The sequence below is a fragment of the Schistocerca americana genome, chromosome 4, assembly GCF_021461395.2.
Source record: "Schistocerca americana isolate TAMUIC-IGC-003095 chromosome 4, iqSchAmer2.1, whole genome shotgun sequence".
Classification (NCBI taxonomy): domain Eukaryota; kingdom Metazoa; phylum Arthropoda; class Insecta; order Orthoptera; family Acrididae; genus Schistocerca; species Schistocerca americana.
In genome coordinates, this window is record NC_060122.1 from 818161764 (window position 1) to 818179737 (window position 17974).

A 17974-nucleotide genomic window follows, 5' to 3' on the forward strand; every position below is an offset into this window, starting at 1 on the left:
TCTAGATGTGTTAGACTGGACAGATCCTTGGATCACAGTGCTTATAGAAAGTCCAAACACACTGACCTCAATCTCCATGCCTCAAGCTGACAAAGGAAGTCCGTGTTAAACACACTGGTCTGTAGAGCGCAGACACTTTCAGATAAGAAGATCCTTGCCAAAAAATTACAACACCTATAAGTAGTGTTCTGATGGAATGGGTACTCAGGTATTAAAATTATGAACGTGGTATACAATATGTGGGGCGGACCCAAAGAACATCAGTGACAAACCCGACTGAAACAACCAATCAAATAAGTTATTGCCAAGCACTGCCTTGAATATAATCATGAACTGAAATTCGATGAGACGGGTATCAGGGTAGAAACAACAAGTTTCTGGGATAGTAAAATTAAGGAGTCTATTGAAATAGAGATGTTGGAAAATCTAATAAAGAGGAATGGAGATTTCAATTTAAACAAAATTTGCTGTCAGACACTCAGTTCATTATGATCTCATTAGCCTTCACATCCGCAAGAGCCGGAAAATGCTGAGAGAATGTGTATATCACAAAATATCAGTACGTTCTCTGAAAAATAAAAGAGCATCGAAGACTGTTGGGGGCATTGGGAATTGAAACTCACAAGGGGACGATGCCTACTCATTATCACCGATTTCATCCAAATTTAAGGTGCCTCCAGGTCTTAGCTAGAAATTAAATTGGCAGAAGTTGAAATGCCACATGCCCAAGCATTTAGAAAAACTAACATTTTTGACCCAAGTCAGACGAGGCATGAAGCATTTACATTAGCATGGTTTGAAGGCAGTGACTGGTGCAGCAGAAAGAGTACGGAGTGGTAATCCAAAAGTCATGGGATCGCGTTACTATGCAGAAACCTTTTTCATTTCTACATTACTTAAACTGCAAATAAACTGAGATAATGCTCAAGATATAGCATTTGATGTGGTGAAATTTCTTTTGTTAATTGACTTGTGAGGAGGGCAGACAAATCCACGATTACAGATTTTTCAAGATGAGGGAGGATTGCCAGTATGCAGTGTGGAAGTGATTCCCCACAAATACGCATTGCTAAGGCAATGCTGCAGTGTCTGTTTTTATCATCAGCAAAAGAATTGGACCAGAAGGGTTCAAAACTGTTCTTATCTTGTTGAAACAGAAAAATAAATCTCATCCTCAGAAGGCTGCATCAAAATACAGTCAGCTGTACAACACAAGCTATCCTCACAAATATTAGGCAAGATGATGCATTAACGTGTGGTTCAATGCAAAACAATATGATGAAAGAAAACCTTTAATGAATGTAAATGAGATTTGTTTTTGTAAGGGCCTTTAAAACAACAATGTCATAAAAAAGCGATGTTTATAATGTGTGTGCACAATATGCGAGAAAATTACTGCTCCACCTGTTTTTTCGATGAATATTACCCGAGCACGTGTAAAGCATCACCTGTAAAATAATAAAAATATCATCTCTGCCCAAACTCTTTGCCTTTACAAATGTCTGCTTGTGTCTGTGTATGTGCGGATGGATATGTGCGTGTGTGCGAGTGTGTACCTGTCCTTTTTGCCCCTAAGGTAAGTCTTTCCGCTCCCGGGATTGGAATGATTCCTTACCCTCTCCCTTAAAACCCACATCCTTTCGTCTTCCCCTCTCCTTCCCTCTTTCCTGATGAAGCAACTGTTTGTTGCGAAAGCTTGAATTTTGTGTGTATGTTTGTGTTCGTTTGTGTGTCTGTCGACCTGCCACCACTTTTGTTTGGTAAGTCTCATCATCTTTGTTTTTAGATATAAAAATATCTAAGTTTATATATGAAGTTCACTAATACACCTCACACTCCCTTCCTCGGAATGTATTTGCAAACTCACATTTTCAGTTGCCTTCCCTTTTCATGCCTTTTATGAAAATGTTAATAAACACAATATGCTGTGCATTATTTCATTGTATTTACAGTGTAATTAATGTAATAACTGGAAATAAAAAATAAAAAAAGTTTTCACATAGCGGATCAAAGCCATGACCCTTGGATTATCATTCTGTACTCTTTTGCACTGTACACACAACCTGCAAAGTATACCAATACAAGTGGCTCAAGTCTGTTCAGCCCATGCCAAAAATGCTACTTTTTCCAAACGCATGGCCGTCTCGAGCTCCCTCGTCTGTTATTTTCACTTTTGGCCGTGCCCTGCATATTCCATAAAATTGGATGAAATTGGTAATCGCGAGTAGACACTGTCCCCTTGTCAGCTATAGATAGCAGCATGAGACCAACATCAGTCTACAATCTGGTTGGAGTCTAGGTAGTGAGCCCTCGTACCAGCACAACTTGCAGCAGCTGAAGAAGACGATGGGGGCACTCTTTGAAATATTAGGCATAAAATGGAAACGGTTACCCGGTGGATCATCTGGAAGTACCCCATTAGATTTGGTCATTGATTATAATATGAATAAAACTGGTATTGACAAAACAGGTCAAATTCACAGTTGTTATCTCATTTGCTTTGGAAGACTTTGTAATAGTAGAAGGAACAGCTTTATACCTATTTATATCCATTGTCAACAGCTTTATTTTTTAGACCGAGGAAACTGACAAACATGTTTGCCGAGGTGACACTGTGAAAAACTGTCAAAACAATGAACAGAACTTACTGAAAAACCGTCTACTCTGTTCAGAGATACTGACAAAACATTTGCAGGTCATTGTTGTGAGCAATTCCCGTTTACTCCAAAGTAACTAAATACAAATTCTGTTCAGATTTGGATTTAATAAACACCCAAACAAATGTAAAAGAAGAAAAAGTAACTGGTGGTGAAAGGGATACAAAGTCAGTCTTTCTGTGTGATATATTTCCAAGATTTTCACAAAAAATAAATCATATTTAGGAAATAAAAATAATTTTTAAAAACTAAAATGTGTTTTTGTGTTTGTTTTCTGCTACTATCATTCAACTCTGCTAATGGCAACATTTCTGTCTTTATAATTCTTATCATTTCCTGGAATATCATTGCTAAAACTGTATGACCCATCTATTAAAATAAATATGCATTTCCATAATTTATTTCTCTCTCCTAAAAGTGATGGCAGACAAGTTCTATCATATCTTAATTGCATAATGCTGTTTAATAATAACCCCACGTTATGCTAGTTTCAGGGCTAAATATTCTAGAAGTACATTGTGTTGTTGAAAATAAAACAATGTAAGACTATACAAAGTGTTCAAAGATGAAAAATATGACCTGTTTCTACCAATGTGGCTGAGGTGCAAATGGGAAAATTTTTTCTATTATGGTTTTCAAGATTAAGTGAAAAAAGGAAATTTTAAACGACAGATAATTTGCTTCTCAAGTGAAAGAGTGAAAGATCCATTCAATGGTTGTTATCTGATCTTACTGAAAAGAAGCAACGTACAAGGAGGATGTATCACAGTCATTGAACACAGCATTGAATGAGAATTGTTTAAACAGCAAAATAATTGTTTAAAGGAAACATACTTTAGAATGTCAGAATCCGGATTCTTCACCATAACGATGCATGCAGCCATGTGTTACTGCAGCTGAAATATTTATGGAGGTTATTTTTCTGCTAATCATTATTAACACTGATATTTTGTAGTTTCGTGTTTGTATAACATAAAATATTTGTGGATCCATGTGTGACATTGTTTTCTTGTTATGTGTCTTGGGTTGCATATTGTAGTGTGGATGTTTAATTTTCCCTGTCTTCTTTCCTTGGCTTAAATTTGGTTGAATTAATTTCATTGCTGGACTGTAGGTGAACCTGTAGGCCATTGGGATATAATTTAAGTGGAGCATTATATTTCTTTATTAGTTGATAAAGATGCATCAAATTGTGCCTGTAAAGATGTATTCGAGAGTGTGGTTGGATCTGAACCTATTTTGAAAATTTTTTATTTGTGTCACTATGAAATTAATGTATGAAGAAATATGCTTTTTCAATCTAAGTGTAGTTAGAACATATTTTTTATGCTAATCATTATTAACTTTGATATTTTGTGATATTTTGTAGTTTCCTTTTTGTATCACATGAAAGATTCCTGGGTCCATAGTCACCATATAGCGTAGATGCTGAGTCGCAGATAGGCACAACAAAAGGACTGCCAAACAAATAAGCTTTCAGCCACAAAGGCTTTCATCAGAATTAGAGCCCCCCCCCCCCCCTACACACACACACACACACACACACACACACACACACACACACACATGACCGCAGTCTCTGACATCGGCAGCCAGTGACTGTGGTCATGTGTGTGAGTTCTGTTTTGATGAATGAGTGTTTGTATGTTGTCTAATTCTGATGAAGGCCGTTGCAGCTGAAAGCTTATTTGTCTGCCAGTCTTTTTGTTGTGCCTATCTGTGACTCACCATCTCCTCTATTTAGTGAGTAGCAATGTATCCTTTTTGTAATGGTGTCTTCATTACATCCTGTGTTTTCCATTGTTTGACTTCTTTATGATCCATAGTTGCTTTTATATCCTTGCATAAAATTCTGAGTCACTCCATCGTGTATTCCCATTTGTGTGCAGAATACTGATTTTGTCTCCCCATGTGAAGTGATAACTTTCTGAACTTCCTGGCAGATTGAAACAGTGTGTCGAACGGAGACTTAAACTCGGGGCCTTTGCCTACACAAGAATGACTCATTACCTGTCCTCACAGCTTTAATTCCACCAGTACCTCATCTCCTACCTTCCAAATTTCACAGTAGCACTCCTGCTGGGAGGATGGGTCCTGAGTCATTCTTGGGTAGCTCGGTTGGTGCAGCACTTGCTCACGAAAGGCAAGGTCCCGAGTTCAAGTCTTGGTCTGGCACATAGTTTTAATCTGTCAGAAAGTTTCACTTCAGCACACACTGTGTTGCAGAGTGAAAATTTCATTCTTATAACTTTGTTTAGTCAGATGACATACTATTTCGTATAGACTTCATTTTGCAGCTGAACTTCCCAAATTAATAAAAGACTGAATAGTCAAATGCGAAACTGCAACCTCCCACATTCTTTGTAATATTATGTTTTCATTTACATTTTGATAAGTGACTTTAAACCACACCAGTTTGCAATTTCTTTCTAAAGTAGAATGGACAAAAAATATGATATATGAATGAATGGAAAACATTAATTACTCGAATGACCAACAAATCTTTGAAATCTCTAAATACATTCTCCCAGTTAAATTTCACATGATCTTGTTGAGAATGTATTCCACTTTTCTTGATGTTGACCTCATCCTCATCGAGGTTCAGTTACACACTGGTGTTCATGTTAAACCTAACAAACCATAGTCCATTTGACAGTTGCTGTCCTTCCTGTTTCATATGTTCCCTCTCAAACACCTTGTCATTCGAAACAGACATATTTGTTGAGATGCAGACTCTGTACAGGAGTACATCACCATTATCACCTATGGCTTCAGTGGACATAATTACCCCACCAGCTGAATTCCAAAATAGGTATTTGCTGGTCTGTCACATCCAATTCTGGTACAGCCAGTTCCTAAAAAAGGGGGGGGGGGCAGCTTAGTCTTATCCTGGTTTTTATTGTATTAATCAGCTAGTTTGACAAGGCTATGATTACCTCAAATCTGTCCTGAAATGAGGTCCATTCCATTCTGTCTGACATTTTGTCTACCACACCTACAATAGCATTTGCCCCCCTCCCCCCAATTTCCACAGTATCGTTTCTGTAATGCTTGTAATTCTGTCAGAGACAGCAAAGGACTTGGAAGAGCAGTTGAACGGAATGGACTGTGTCTTGAAAGGAGGACATAAGATGAACATCAACAAAAGCAAAACGAGGATAATGGAATGTAGTCAAATTAAATCGGGTGATGCTGAGGGGATTAGATTAGGAAATGAGACACTTAAAGTAGTAAAGGAGTTTTGCTATTTGGGGAGCAAAATAACTGATGATGGTCGAAGTAGAGAGATTATAAAATGTAGACTGGCAATGGCGAGGAAAGCGTTTCTGAAGAAGAAAAATTTGTTAACATTGAGTATATATTTAAGTGTCAGGAAGTCGTTTCTGAAAGTATTTGTGTGGAGTGTAGCGACATATGGACAAGAAGAGAATAGAAGCTTTTGAAATGTGGTGCTACAGAAGAATGCTGAAGATTAGATGGGTAGATCACATAACTAATGAGGAGCTATTGAATAGAATTGGGGAGAAGAGGAGTTTGTGGCACAACTTGACTAGAAGAAGGGATCGGTTGGTAGGACATGTTCTGAGTCATCAAGGGATCACCAATTTAGCATTGGAGGGCAGCGTGGGGAGTAAAAATCGTAGAGGGAGACCAAGAGATGAATACACTAAGCAGATTCAGAAGGATGTAGGTTGCCGTAAGTACTGGGAGATGAAGAAACTTGACCAGGATAGGGTAGCATGGAGAGCTGCATCAAACCAGTCTCAGGACTGAAGACGACAACAACAACAACAACAACAACAACAACAAGGCTTGCCTTACATCCCCTCCAACCATCACTTGCATCAGCCCTGTAACTTGCTAAACATATGCTACCAACCAAGTTATCAATTTAGGATGAATGAACATAGACTGATAACACACAGTATCCTGTTGCAGATCACACTCTACAACATGACCTTGGTATCTATTTCACCAAATGTGCAATCTGAATTTTTCTTCCTGACACCAGTTTCTCAGAACTCCACGGGTGGGAACTGGTGCTACAACATGCTCTTAGTTCTTGCCACCCACCTGCTCTTCATTTACATTAATTTCTTCTGTCTCGGCATTTCTTCTCAATAACTATTTCTTTCTTCACTCCCTTTTAGTTTCTGTACCTTTTATTTTCTAACCTATCTATTTTTCCCCTCCCTCCACCTCTGCCCAATATAGTGCACTTAACTTTCAATTCTTATTAGTTTTTGCACGAAGGTTTGTCTGAAATCTCTGCCTTGTGTGTTATCCTATCTTCCATCTTTAAGTTCTCAGTTTCAAAATCTTGTCCAGTTCAGCCCCCAATAATCAGCCTTTCCTGTCCGTCACACTGATATGGGGCTCTGGGCGACTTTTCTGAACTTCCTCTATTTCCTAAAACTTGCCGGTCCTTTTCCTTCGGCCCTCTTCCTTCCCTTTCAACACTTCTGCCTGAAGAAGGAGCCACTGGCTCTGAAACCTTGCACATTTACTTAATCTTAATACACGTTTTCTTGTGCCACCACTTGGTGAACAGATTTTTTTTTTCTCTATTCAATTATGTAAAAAAATGTATGGCTGACCTATAAATTGAAATGTGTGTCTGTGGACGAAATAGGCTAATTTCTTCATAATTTCAAAAATTCACAACTTGCCGAAGTAAAGATCACAGTGAAAACTACTGAGACAGAGCTTTTTAATTCATAGGCGTTTATTTATATCAAGTGCTTTGGATTGTTGGTGGGATTCAGTTGCCTATTCATACTGACTGATTTCGGTGCGAGAGCTCTTTTTTGCCCGTTTGGATACACTATTCAGTTCACCAACAGTTACAAAAATACGTTAATTTTTTAAACATGCATACAAATTACTTTAAAATAACAAAGCACTATTTCTGAGCAAAAAAGAAAAAGGTTCCTAATTTCTGAGCACTGAAGTAGCAATTAAATATTTTTCACAAAAAAAAGTGTACAAACAGGTTTGTGCGGTCACTTAAGGACACTAGCAATTATTTTAATTCTAATATGGTAGTTGCAAATTGATATCATTCAAGGATCAAAGAACGTTATCAAGTACAGTTTTCTGTAAACACTAAGGGTTACAAACATACATAAAAAACACAATTTCAGAATATATTATAATTATAAATAATTTTTTATTCATGTTGAGGTAACTACACGACTAAACATCATCTTAAAGAACAACAAATTGGAAAAGATAGATTGTTAGTTGTCATGCTCAGGTCTGCCCTCGTCAATGACCAACCGCAATCTTGGCCAAGAGACAGCTGTTGCAGAACATGCTGCACATCATGATATGCTTCACTTTAATGACTGCTTCACAGCTGGCCCACGCGGGGCTCACAGTTCTTTAGTGAGTTCGTGTATGGCACATACAGAGCCCTGAGCTATTGCAGTCTAGTCTTCCCGGGCTGCCTTTACTTCCCTGTGCACCTCCCCATCCACGCTCCTTCCCCACTGCCCGTTTCTTTCCCTCTCTTCGTGTTCTTACTTATGTTGGCCTGGCTATCCACCTGGTTTCCTGTATTCCTTGTGGATTTGTTTCCCTTGCCTTTTCTCTTTCATCTTTTCTGGCGTTTTTGGTCCCTTGCAAGCACGCAGAAGTGCTGCAACACGATCTGGCATTGACTTGACAAATGTCTGAAGTAGTGCTGGAGGGTATTGACACCACGAATGCTGCAGGGCTGTCCATAAAGCTATAAGAGTATGGGGGGGGGGGGGGGGAGGGAGGAGATCTCCTCTGAACAGGATGTTGCAAGGCATCCCAGATCAGATATGCTCAATAAAGTTCATGTCTGGGGAGTTTGGTGGCCAGTGGAAGTGTTTAAACTCGGAAGAGTGTTCCTGGAGACACTCTGTAGCAATTCTGGACATGTGGGGTGTTGCATTGTCCTGCTGGAATTGCCCCAGTCTGCTGGAATGCACAATGGACTCAAATGGATGCAAGTGATCAGACGGTATGCTGTCAGAGTCGTATCTAAATGTATCAGAGGTCCCATATCACTCCAACTGCACACGCACCTCACCATTACATAGCCTCCACCAGCTTAACAATCCTCTACTGACATGCAGAGTCCACGGAATCCTGAGGTTGTCTCTATACCTGTACATGTCCATCCACTGTATGCAATTTGAAGTGAGACTTGTCTGACAGGCAGCATGTTTCCTGTCATTAACAGTCCAATGTCAGTGTAGACAGGCTCAGACGAGGCGTAAAGCTTGTTGATGGCCCAGCATTGAAATATGCAGCAGTTTGCAGAGGGGTTGCACTTGTCACATTGAATGATTCTCTTCAGTCATTGTTGGTCCCGTTCTTGCAGGATCTTGAGATTTGATGTCCTACTGGATTCCTGATGTTCATGGTACACTCATGAAATGGTCATACAGGAAAATCCCCACTTCATTGCTACCTTGGAGATGTTGTATCCCATCACTCATGTGCTGACTATACCACCACGTTCAAACTCACTTAAACCTTGATAACTTTCCATTGTAGCAACAGTAACCAATCTAACATCTGCACCAGAAACTTGTTGTTTTATATAGATGTTGCCGACCACAGTGCCGTATTATGCCTGTTCACATATCTCTGTATCTGAATACACATGCCTATTTCTTTGGCACTTCAGTGTGTGTGGTATATATTATTTGTGTGGGGAATATTGTTGGATACCGTATGAAAAATGGAATTCAGTTTGCTACTTGTCCTTATTTGCTGATTACATTAACATTGTGTGTTCAGCCTGCACATTGCTAGCATCAAGTGTGTTACATTTGCAGTTTTCAATTTCTTTGCAGATGCAGCACCAGCAGCAGACTCAGCAGCAGCGACAGCAGCAACAAAGCACTGTTGGAAATAGTCAAACGAATACCGATAGTGGTGCAGTACCCGTTGTTGATTTGACTCAAGAATCTGACGAGGAGATGCCTATGGTTGCCCCAGTGCCATTAACATCAATGCCACCAGGAGGGACACGACCAGGCATTATATCTAGGCATCCTGCACGATTGAATTATCCAGCAGTGCCAGCACCTGCCCCTGCGCCAACATCATTCTCGGTCGGCTGTCGAGCAAGATGTCGAAGTAGGGGTGACTTAGCATCTACGGTTGGTCCTACATCTATGGGACCTGTTACTGGACATCTGGGGAGCTCAGTTGGCCCTGGACCTGGTCCAATTGCCACTGACTCACATCGATGTTATTCGGCACCTTGGATGCACCCCTGTCCTGCTGTTACACCACATGCTCATGGCCATGTTCACAGTCACAGCCACACACATGGTCACAATCATAATTCTCATGGATACAATGGTGGCCGGTTTTATGTAGGTGAGTGTTAGTAACCCTCATTGAAATGAAATAGTTTTTCCTGGAGACATGACTATGCACACGCGTGTGGGCAACCCCCCCCCCCCCCCCCCCCACACACACACACACACACACACACACCACATTCATCTGTTAAACATTTATAAGCCTGTATTTTTATACAAGAAATTAAGTTATTGTTGACTGTGGATTTTCCATCTAATGATTGCATTATTGGCAGGGCCATTGAGTGATAGGCAGGCAGGTACATAAATGAGACTGAACTCATAGCTAAGCTGTCAGACAATGTCACTTGCATAGATCATAATGCATGCACACACACACTTTACCAGCACTTAGAACTGTTAATATCCTTGTGTGTGTGTGTGTGTGTGTGTGTGTGTGTGTGTGTGTGTGTGTGTGTGCGCGTGTGCGCGCGCGTGCGTGTGTGTTTTTAGATGTTGGTCTGTTAACTGTGATGAAGGACATTGTATGATAGCTTAACTATGAGTTTAAACCCTTCATATGTGACTGTGTATTGCTGTATGCCTTGATTATATTATTAGTGCTTATCTTTACTTCTTCCATTGTGTGTGTCCCATCCAGGACTTTCCAGTATTTTATTAACATGTTTTAAATCTTTTTTTGGGGGCTTTGACACAAGATCATTATCTTTTGGATGAGGGAGGGTAAGGGGGTGGGGGTGGGGGAGGACTTCTTTCCTCTGTCATTTAATTAATGTTGTTGGTTCCTGACAGTATGAAATGACGTCCCGAATCTAGTTGAATTTATTTGATGTTTGTCACACACAGAGATGACGTTTTGCTATATATTCATTGTTGTTTTTACACTGCTGACCATTAAAATTGCTACACCAAGAAAAAATGCAGATGATAAACAGGTATTCGTTGGACAAATACATTATACTAGAACTGACATGTGATTACATTTTCACGCAATTTGGGTGCATAGATCGTGAGAAGTCAGTACCCAGAACAACCACCTCTGGCCATAATAACGGCCTTAATACGCCTGGGCATTGAGTCAAACAGAGCTCGGATGGCGTGTACAGGTACAGCTGCCCATGCAGCTTCAACACGATACCACAGTTCATCAAGAGTGGTGACTGGCGTATTGTGACGAGCCAGTTGCTCGGCCACCATTGACCAGCCGTTTTCAATTGGTGAGAGATCTGGAGAATGTGCTGGCCATGGCAGCAGTCGAACATTTTCTGTATCCAGAAAGCCCCGTACAGGACCTGCAACATGCGGTCATGCATTATCCTGCTGAAATGTAGAGTTTCGCAGGGATCGAATGAAGGGTAGAGCCATGGGTCGTAACACATCTGAAATGCAACGTCCACTGTTCAAAGTGCCGTCAATATGAACAAGAGATGACCAAGACGTGTAACCAATGGCACCCTATACCATCATGCCAGGTGATACACCAGTATGGCAATGACAAATACACGCTTCCTATGTGAGTTCACCGCGATGTCACCAAACATGTATGCGACCATCATGATGCTGTAAACAGAACGTGGATTCATCCAAAAAAATGACGTTTTGCCATTCGTGCACCCAAGTTCACCATTGAGTACACCATTGCAGGAGCTCCTGTCTGTGATGTAGCGTCAAGGGTAACCGCAGCCATGGTCTCCGAGCTGATAGTCCATGCTGCTGTAAACGTCCTCGAGCTGTTAGTGCAGATGGTTGTTGTCTTGCAAACGTCCTCATCTGTTGACTCAGGGATCGAGACGTGGCTGCACGATCCGTTACAGCCATGCAGATAAGATGCCTATCATCTCGACTGCTAGTGATAAGAGGCTGTTGGGATCCAGCACAGTATTCCGTATTACCCTCCTGAACCCACCGATTCCATATTCTGCTAACAGTCATTGGATCTCGACAAACGCGAGCAGCAATGTCATGATACGATAAACCGCAATCGTGATAGGCTACAATCCAACCTTTATCAAAGTCGGAAACGTGATGGTGCGTATTTCTCTTCCTTACACAAGGCATTACAACAACATTTCACAAGGCAACACTGGTCAACTGCTGTTTGTATTTGAGAAATCGGTTGGAAACTTTCCTCATGTCAGCACGTTGTAAGTGTTGCCACCGGAGCCAACCTTGTGCGAATGCTCTGAAAAGCGAATCATTTGCATATCACAGCATCTTCCTGCCAGTTAAATTTCGCGTCTGTAGCACGTCCTCTTCGTGGTGCAGCAATTTTAATGGCCAGTAGTGTATATAATAATGCACTCCAGATTGAATTTTCACTTTACTGTGGATTACGCACTAGCTTGGAACTTTCTGGCAGATTAAAGCTGTGTGCTGGACTGGGCCTCAAACCTAGAACCGTAGCTTTTTGCAGGCAAGTGCTCTATTTGTGACGTTTGCCTGCTCCATTTCTTCGTTTGTTGTCCTCGGTGTCGACGTATTGCGTTGCTATACTGGCTGAAAAATGCAGGGTGGAAGTTAAACACAGGCTACTTTAAATGATGTAGCCAACTGGTGCACACTTGCGTTTCACAGTTGCTTATTTTCACTGTTCACAACCCCACATATACACGTTTAATATGGCCAGTGCACTATTGTTTAACTTTCTATAAGCCTCATTAATAGTTTGCAGATGAACATCCACAAACTGTTACAATAGTTTACTATTGAACATCTATGAGCAGTAAAAACCTAACCACACAGTTCTTGAAGAATAACAAGGGATGTATGGAACAGACACAGTCATTGTTTTAACTCACGGCCTAATTGTGTTACCCGTATTTCACGGATGCATTGTTGTTGATCTAACCAATACGGGTTCCTCGTCTGAAACTCAGCTGTGGACTGACTGTCTCGGGACCAAAAATTGGGTCCCTAAATATCCTAACAATAATAGGTACTGGAACTACACATTGTTCAATGTTTAATTTACAGAAATTACAATTAAAACTTAACTCATTAAATTAACTGAATACATCAAAAATTGGTTCTTTTCAACAGTTTCTTCTATTACAAGAATTAGGCCGAATTATTTGTTTAAATGATGAAATTAACGTATATAGTTATGCAAACAAAACTTTGACAAAACTTTTAATTACTTTGGAATTAGTTAAGGGATGTCTTTGCTAACATGTTTTCGAATAGAGCCATATAAATACTTAAAGAATACTAGTGTTTTGTCTTCCAAATGTTTATAATTATTATAGAATTTATATTTGTTTATAAGTCAACAATAGAATTTAAGTTACGAAACAATTACTGATTTCACCCTATAACAAAATTATTAACTAGTAATAGTCAAAATAAGTTAGAAAATCAATTACATACAAAAACTAAGAACAAATTTGATCTAGTGTTATATTCTTCAAAACTCGGGCCCACCTTTCTCTTTCATGAAAATGCTGAGTACACTCATATATGTTAATCGTAATTAGTTAAAAATGAAAAATGAATTTTAAGGAGGTAGGTTGCAAAACAAGAGGGGAAGTAAATAAATCCCAGTTTGCTTCATCACGTCACCCCATCACTGGATTGACCAGATAGATATTGCAAATAGCTAACTGGGAATTTCAGTGACCACAAGTGACCCCAGACAGTGGGTTAAAAATCTACACACACAAAAAATATTACATATGAAATCTTATCAAAACTACAGTACATACGTTTTTTTAAAATTTATGCTTATATGAACTGGCCGTATGAAAATCCCCATGCAAAATATTTATATACTTTGCGTTGTACAGTGTCACAAAAGATCCGCAAGTAATACTTTTAACAAAAATTATGCATCTTCATCATAAGTGATGTCCTTTTTGGGTAAATGAAGATTACATTTAAAGCTACATATCATTTGTACAAGTCCTGTCTTGCTTAACAAAAAATTGATCCTCATGGGTAGCAAAAAAGTTAAACTACGCTGCGCATTGCAGTTCATTTTTAGACAGAAAATTTCACTTGCTTAATGTTTAGTAATTTTCATAAGCACTTTCACTTTTCCAATGAGCTTTTACACATTTTCTCACCAAGTTGTCCATGCCTTCAACAGGTCCAAGTGATAGTTAGTAAGGAAATGTATTGCTATCAGTTCCCTTGGAGTTGGTTCTCCTCCATCACAGTACATGAAAAAATTAGACAAAATACCCTACTTTAGTACACTTACTGTAACTTCTAACTTAAGCCTAAGAAAAAATGTTTAACACTAATGGAAAATGATAGTCATTACATCATAAATAAATACATTACATAGTTCTCATAGTCGCACGATAATTAGCCATAAAATTGACTATAGTATGAAAGGTTTGGAGTAGAAAAAATTTAAAATTGAGTGCACATTACACACAATAAATTACTCTCCAAGTCATAACTGTCTGAAACTGGTTGAACTTGAAAGATTTTGATCTCTTTTTCCATTTACAGAATAGCGAAAACTCAAGATATGCTGTAGCATAGATTTACTAATCATTACATTATGAAAAAAAGAATGGAGTCACCTTCACATAACTTAATTACTATTCAACTCAAAAAATTAAGGGGATGGAAATTGTACCAAATCATAGCCCCACTTGTCTACTCAACTCTGAGCACTACTCTAATTGAATCAGAAAATTAAATCCTCACAAAATGCTACCAAATAGTTGACCTGTCAGAATGTTCACATCAGTCTAGTAACATAGTTATCAGTTAATCAGCAAAATTACTTTTGTTTATCCCAATATTACCACTTTAAGCCCATAATTTGTCAGAAAACAAATAGGAGTTTTCAGATAGCCTATAGATCCAATAATGCAGTGTGACTTGTACTTAACTAAAATTTTGCTCTTTCTGGTAATCTCTCATTCCAGCTGCACTGTCATGAATTGCACAATATAAACAGTACCCAATGTTGCATACTTCAGAATTATATCATCAGTACAGCTACGCCACATTTGCTTGTATACAGTTATCTTTTTCATTAATCATGTCTGTCAGCTCCATTATTTTACTTACCTTTCTTACCTCATTAGCTAGTGGAGTGCATTCTCAAAAAATATCCCTACTGCAGAGACAGGCTCCCTAACGATTAAGACCCCAACATTATTCGTTATTTTATTATTTCATTATTGTTTCATTATCTAATAAATAAACACCTGCTCTGCTTATCTACTGCAAATTGACTCTACTGAAAAACACTCCACCATAACAGATCCTTATGCTAAGGCAAACTTAACTCTCATGACCGATCAGACAAAGTTATTGCTTAGAAAAATTATTTCACTGTATTCCATCAAATTGCATAATATTATAGCCTGAAGGGTGATATGCATACAAACCTTCCTTATTCTTTCCACATACATTACTCCAGGCAACTATGTTTAAAGTTGTAATTCCCTAATGTTAGAAAAGGCTGTACCATAACACAAGTAGATAGTTATCTCCATATACTGATTGCACTAGACACAAACACTTCTATTATACCACATTAACTTTAAGATCTCATATTTAAGATGGTTTTTACTGCATATTGCCTCTGCTGCTGCACCAATGAGCTGATTACTTCAGATATTAATTATAGTTTTCAGATAATCTGTTCCTTTTCCTCCACATATGCTGACACCTTTTATTTTCTGTTTACCTTACCTTTTTTTTAGACAGAAATTCTTTAATCATTTTACCAATTTACTTTCTTCCATCCTCTTATGATTGCATTACTTATCACTAACACAACATAACACTGGATATAACTTTTCTAAAATATTTCTATACTAAAGCATCCTACTGCACAAAATCACATGACAGTCAAGGAAAGATTGTTTCTGATTCACTGATAAACTACAGATAGAATGGGAGAAGAGTTTGACTGCCCCGTGAAACATCAAAAATGGGACAGACAGCTGGGGTAATCATTATCAACACATAATGGATCCAACACAGAATGTTGAACCCCCTACTTGCTATTTGCACAGGAAATTAGTCTCAAATATAACATCAAGCTGAGATTTTCAATCACCAAGAAATGGTCTCCAACAGCTGTCCTGCCGATTCCACAGTTAATAGTACCTCTTGTTTTACACTCTTTGATAGCTTACCAGTAGCACCAGTAATTCTTGTTCCAGAAACATGCATCACTGCTATACTCTTTGTGTTCTTAATAGATTCAAAAAATGCTTGTGGATTGCCATTCAAATCACTACCAGTGTCTAGTAAACACGTAACTTGTATACCTTGTACATTTGCAGTTATTACAGGGTGCCACACTTCCTTTTTACTTACCATGTGATCTTCTTCGAATAACAAATCCTCATTAATCTTTTCCTTGGAAAAACTATCATCCTGCTTACCAAAATGATTACCAGACCCACCTTTTTCTCTATAGTAGCCAGTTTTGAATCTAGACTTTCATGTACTTTTTCCACATTTGCGTTTCACAGTTCTTTACTTTCACTGTTAACCCCCCCAAATAATACACATTTAACATGGTCAGTGCACTATTGTTTAACTTTCGATAAGCCTCATTAATAGTTTGCAGGTGAACATCCACAAACTGCTACAATAGTTCACTATTGAACATCTATGAGCAGTAAAAACCTAACCACACAGTTCTTGAAGAATAAAATAGGTAATAGGTGCTGGAACTACACATTGTTCAATGTTTAATTTACAGAAATTACAATTAAAACTTAACTCATTAAATTAACTGAATACATCGAAAATTTGGTTCTTTTTAACAGTTTCTTCTACTACAAGAATTAGGCCGAATTGTTTGTTTAAATGATGAAATTAACATATATAGTTATGTAAACAATACTTTTGACAAAATTTTTAATTACTTTGGAATTAGTTAAGGGATGTCTTTGCTAACATGTTTTCGAATAGAGCCATATAAATACTTAAAGAATGCTAGTGTTTTGTCTTTCAAATGTTTATAATTATTACAGAATTTATATTTGTTTGTAATTCAACAACAGAATTTAAGTTACGAAACAATTACTGAGTTCACCTTATAACAAAAGTACTAACTAGTAATAGTCAAAATAAGTTAGAAAATCAATTACATACATAAAACTAAGCCAAATTCGATCTAGTGTTATATTCTTTAAAACTGCGGGCCCACCTTTCTCTTTCATGAAAATGCAGATTATACTCACGTATGTTAATCGTAATTAGTTAAAAATGAAAATGTATTTTAAGGAGGCAGATGGCAAAACAAGAGGGGAACTAAAAATATCCCAGCTTGCTTCGTCACATACTGACTGAGCTGTCGATCTAAGAATGCCTCCTGTGGACAATTTTAATCTGCCAGGCAGTTTCAAATTGGCGCACACACACTACTGAAAAGTGAAAATTCATTCTGGAAATGATCTCCTAGGCTGCAGCTTAGCCATTTCTCCACAATATCCTTTCTTTCATGAGTGCTAGTCCTGTAAGGTATGAAGGAGAATCTATAAAGTTTGGAAGGTAAGAAAAGTGGAAGTAAAGCTCTGAGGGCAGTCATGAGTCATGTTTGGGTAGATCAGTTGGTAGAAAACTTGCCCACAAAAGGCAAAGGTTCCAGATTTGACTTATAATCTGGCATGCTTTACATCTGCCAGGAAGTTCCTAAACATGAACTGATCGATTTATTGTTGTGCTTTTAACTCTGATAGAAATTGTTCACGAAGTGCAAGTATAAGGCGTTACATTGTTTATTGTTTTTTTAAATCAGCTTCCTTCCTTTCTTTTCAGTTTTTGATTTTATGTCCATTTTATGATCATAATATTTAATGGATTTTATAAAATATTTTTACCTCTTGATTTGCCAATTTATGTAATAACATCGTTAAGTTATGAACCGTATTTTTCCGGGACTCTGGAAATTTAAGTCTTGCTCTGTTGTGTATTCCCTCTCCCTCATAAAATGCATACCTCTTTTCTATCACACACTTTTCTTTCTAGGACTATCCTTTAAGGAACGTCAATTTTATTTTCTTTTTTTCTTAATTGGGGTGTTAC

General features: G+C 38.3%; 1 protein-coding gene across 1 annotated transcript in view; it reads left to right on the forward strand.

Annotated features, from left to right (window-relative positions):
- Positions 1 to 17974, forward strand: part of LOC124613825 (E3 ubiquitin-protein ligase arkadia-C-like) — a 290726-nt gene that overhangs the window by 153586 nt on the left and 119166 nt on the right. Inside the window, exon 6 of the mRNA XM_047142547.1 lies at positions 9491 to 10022. Coding sequence (XP_046998503.1) covers positions 9491 to 10022 — 532 coding nt within the window. The remainder of the gene's footprint in view (positions 1 to 9490; positions 10023 to 17974) is intronic.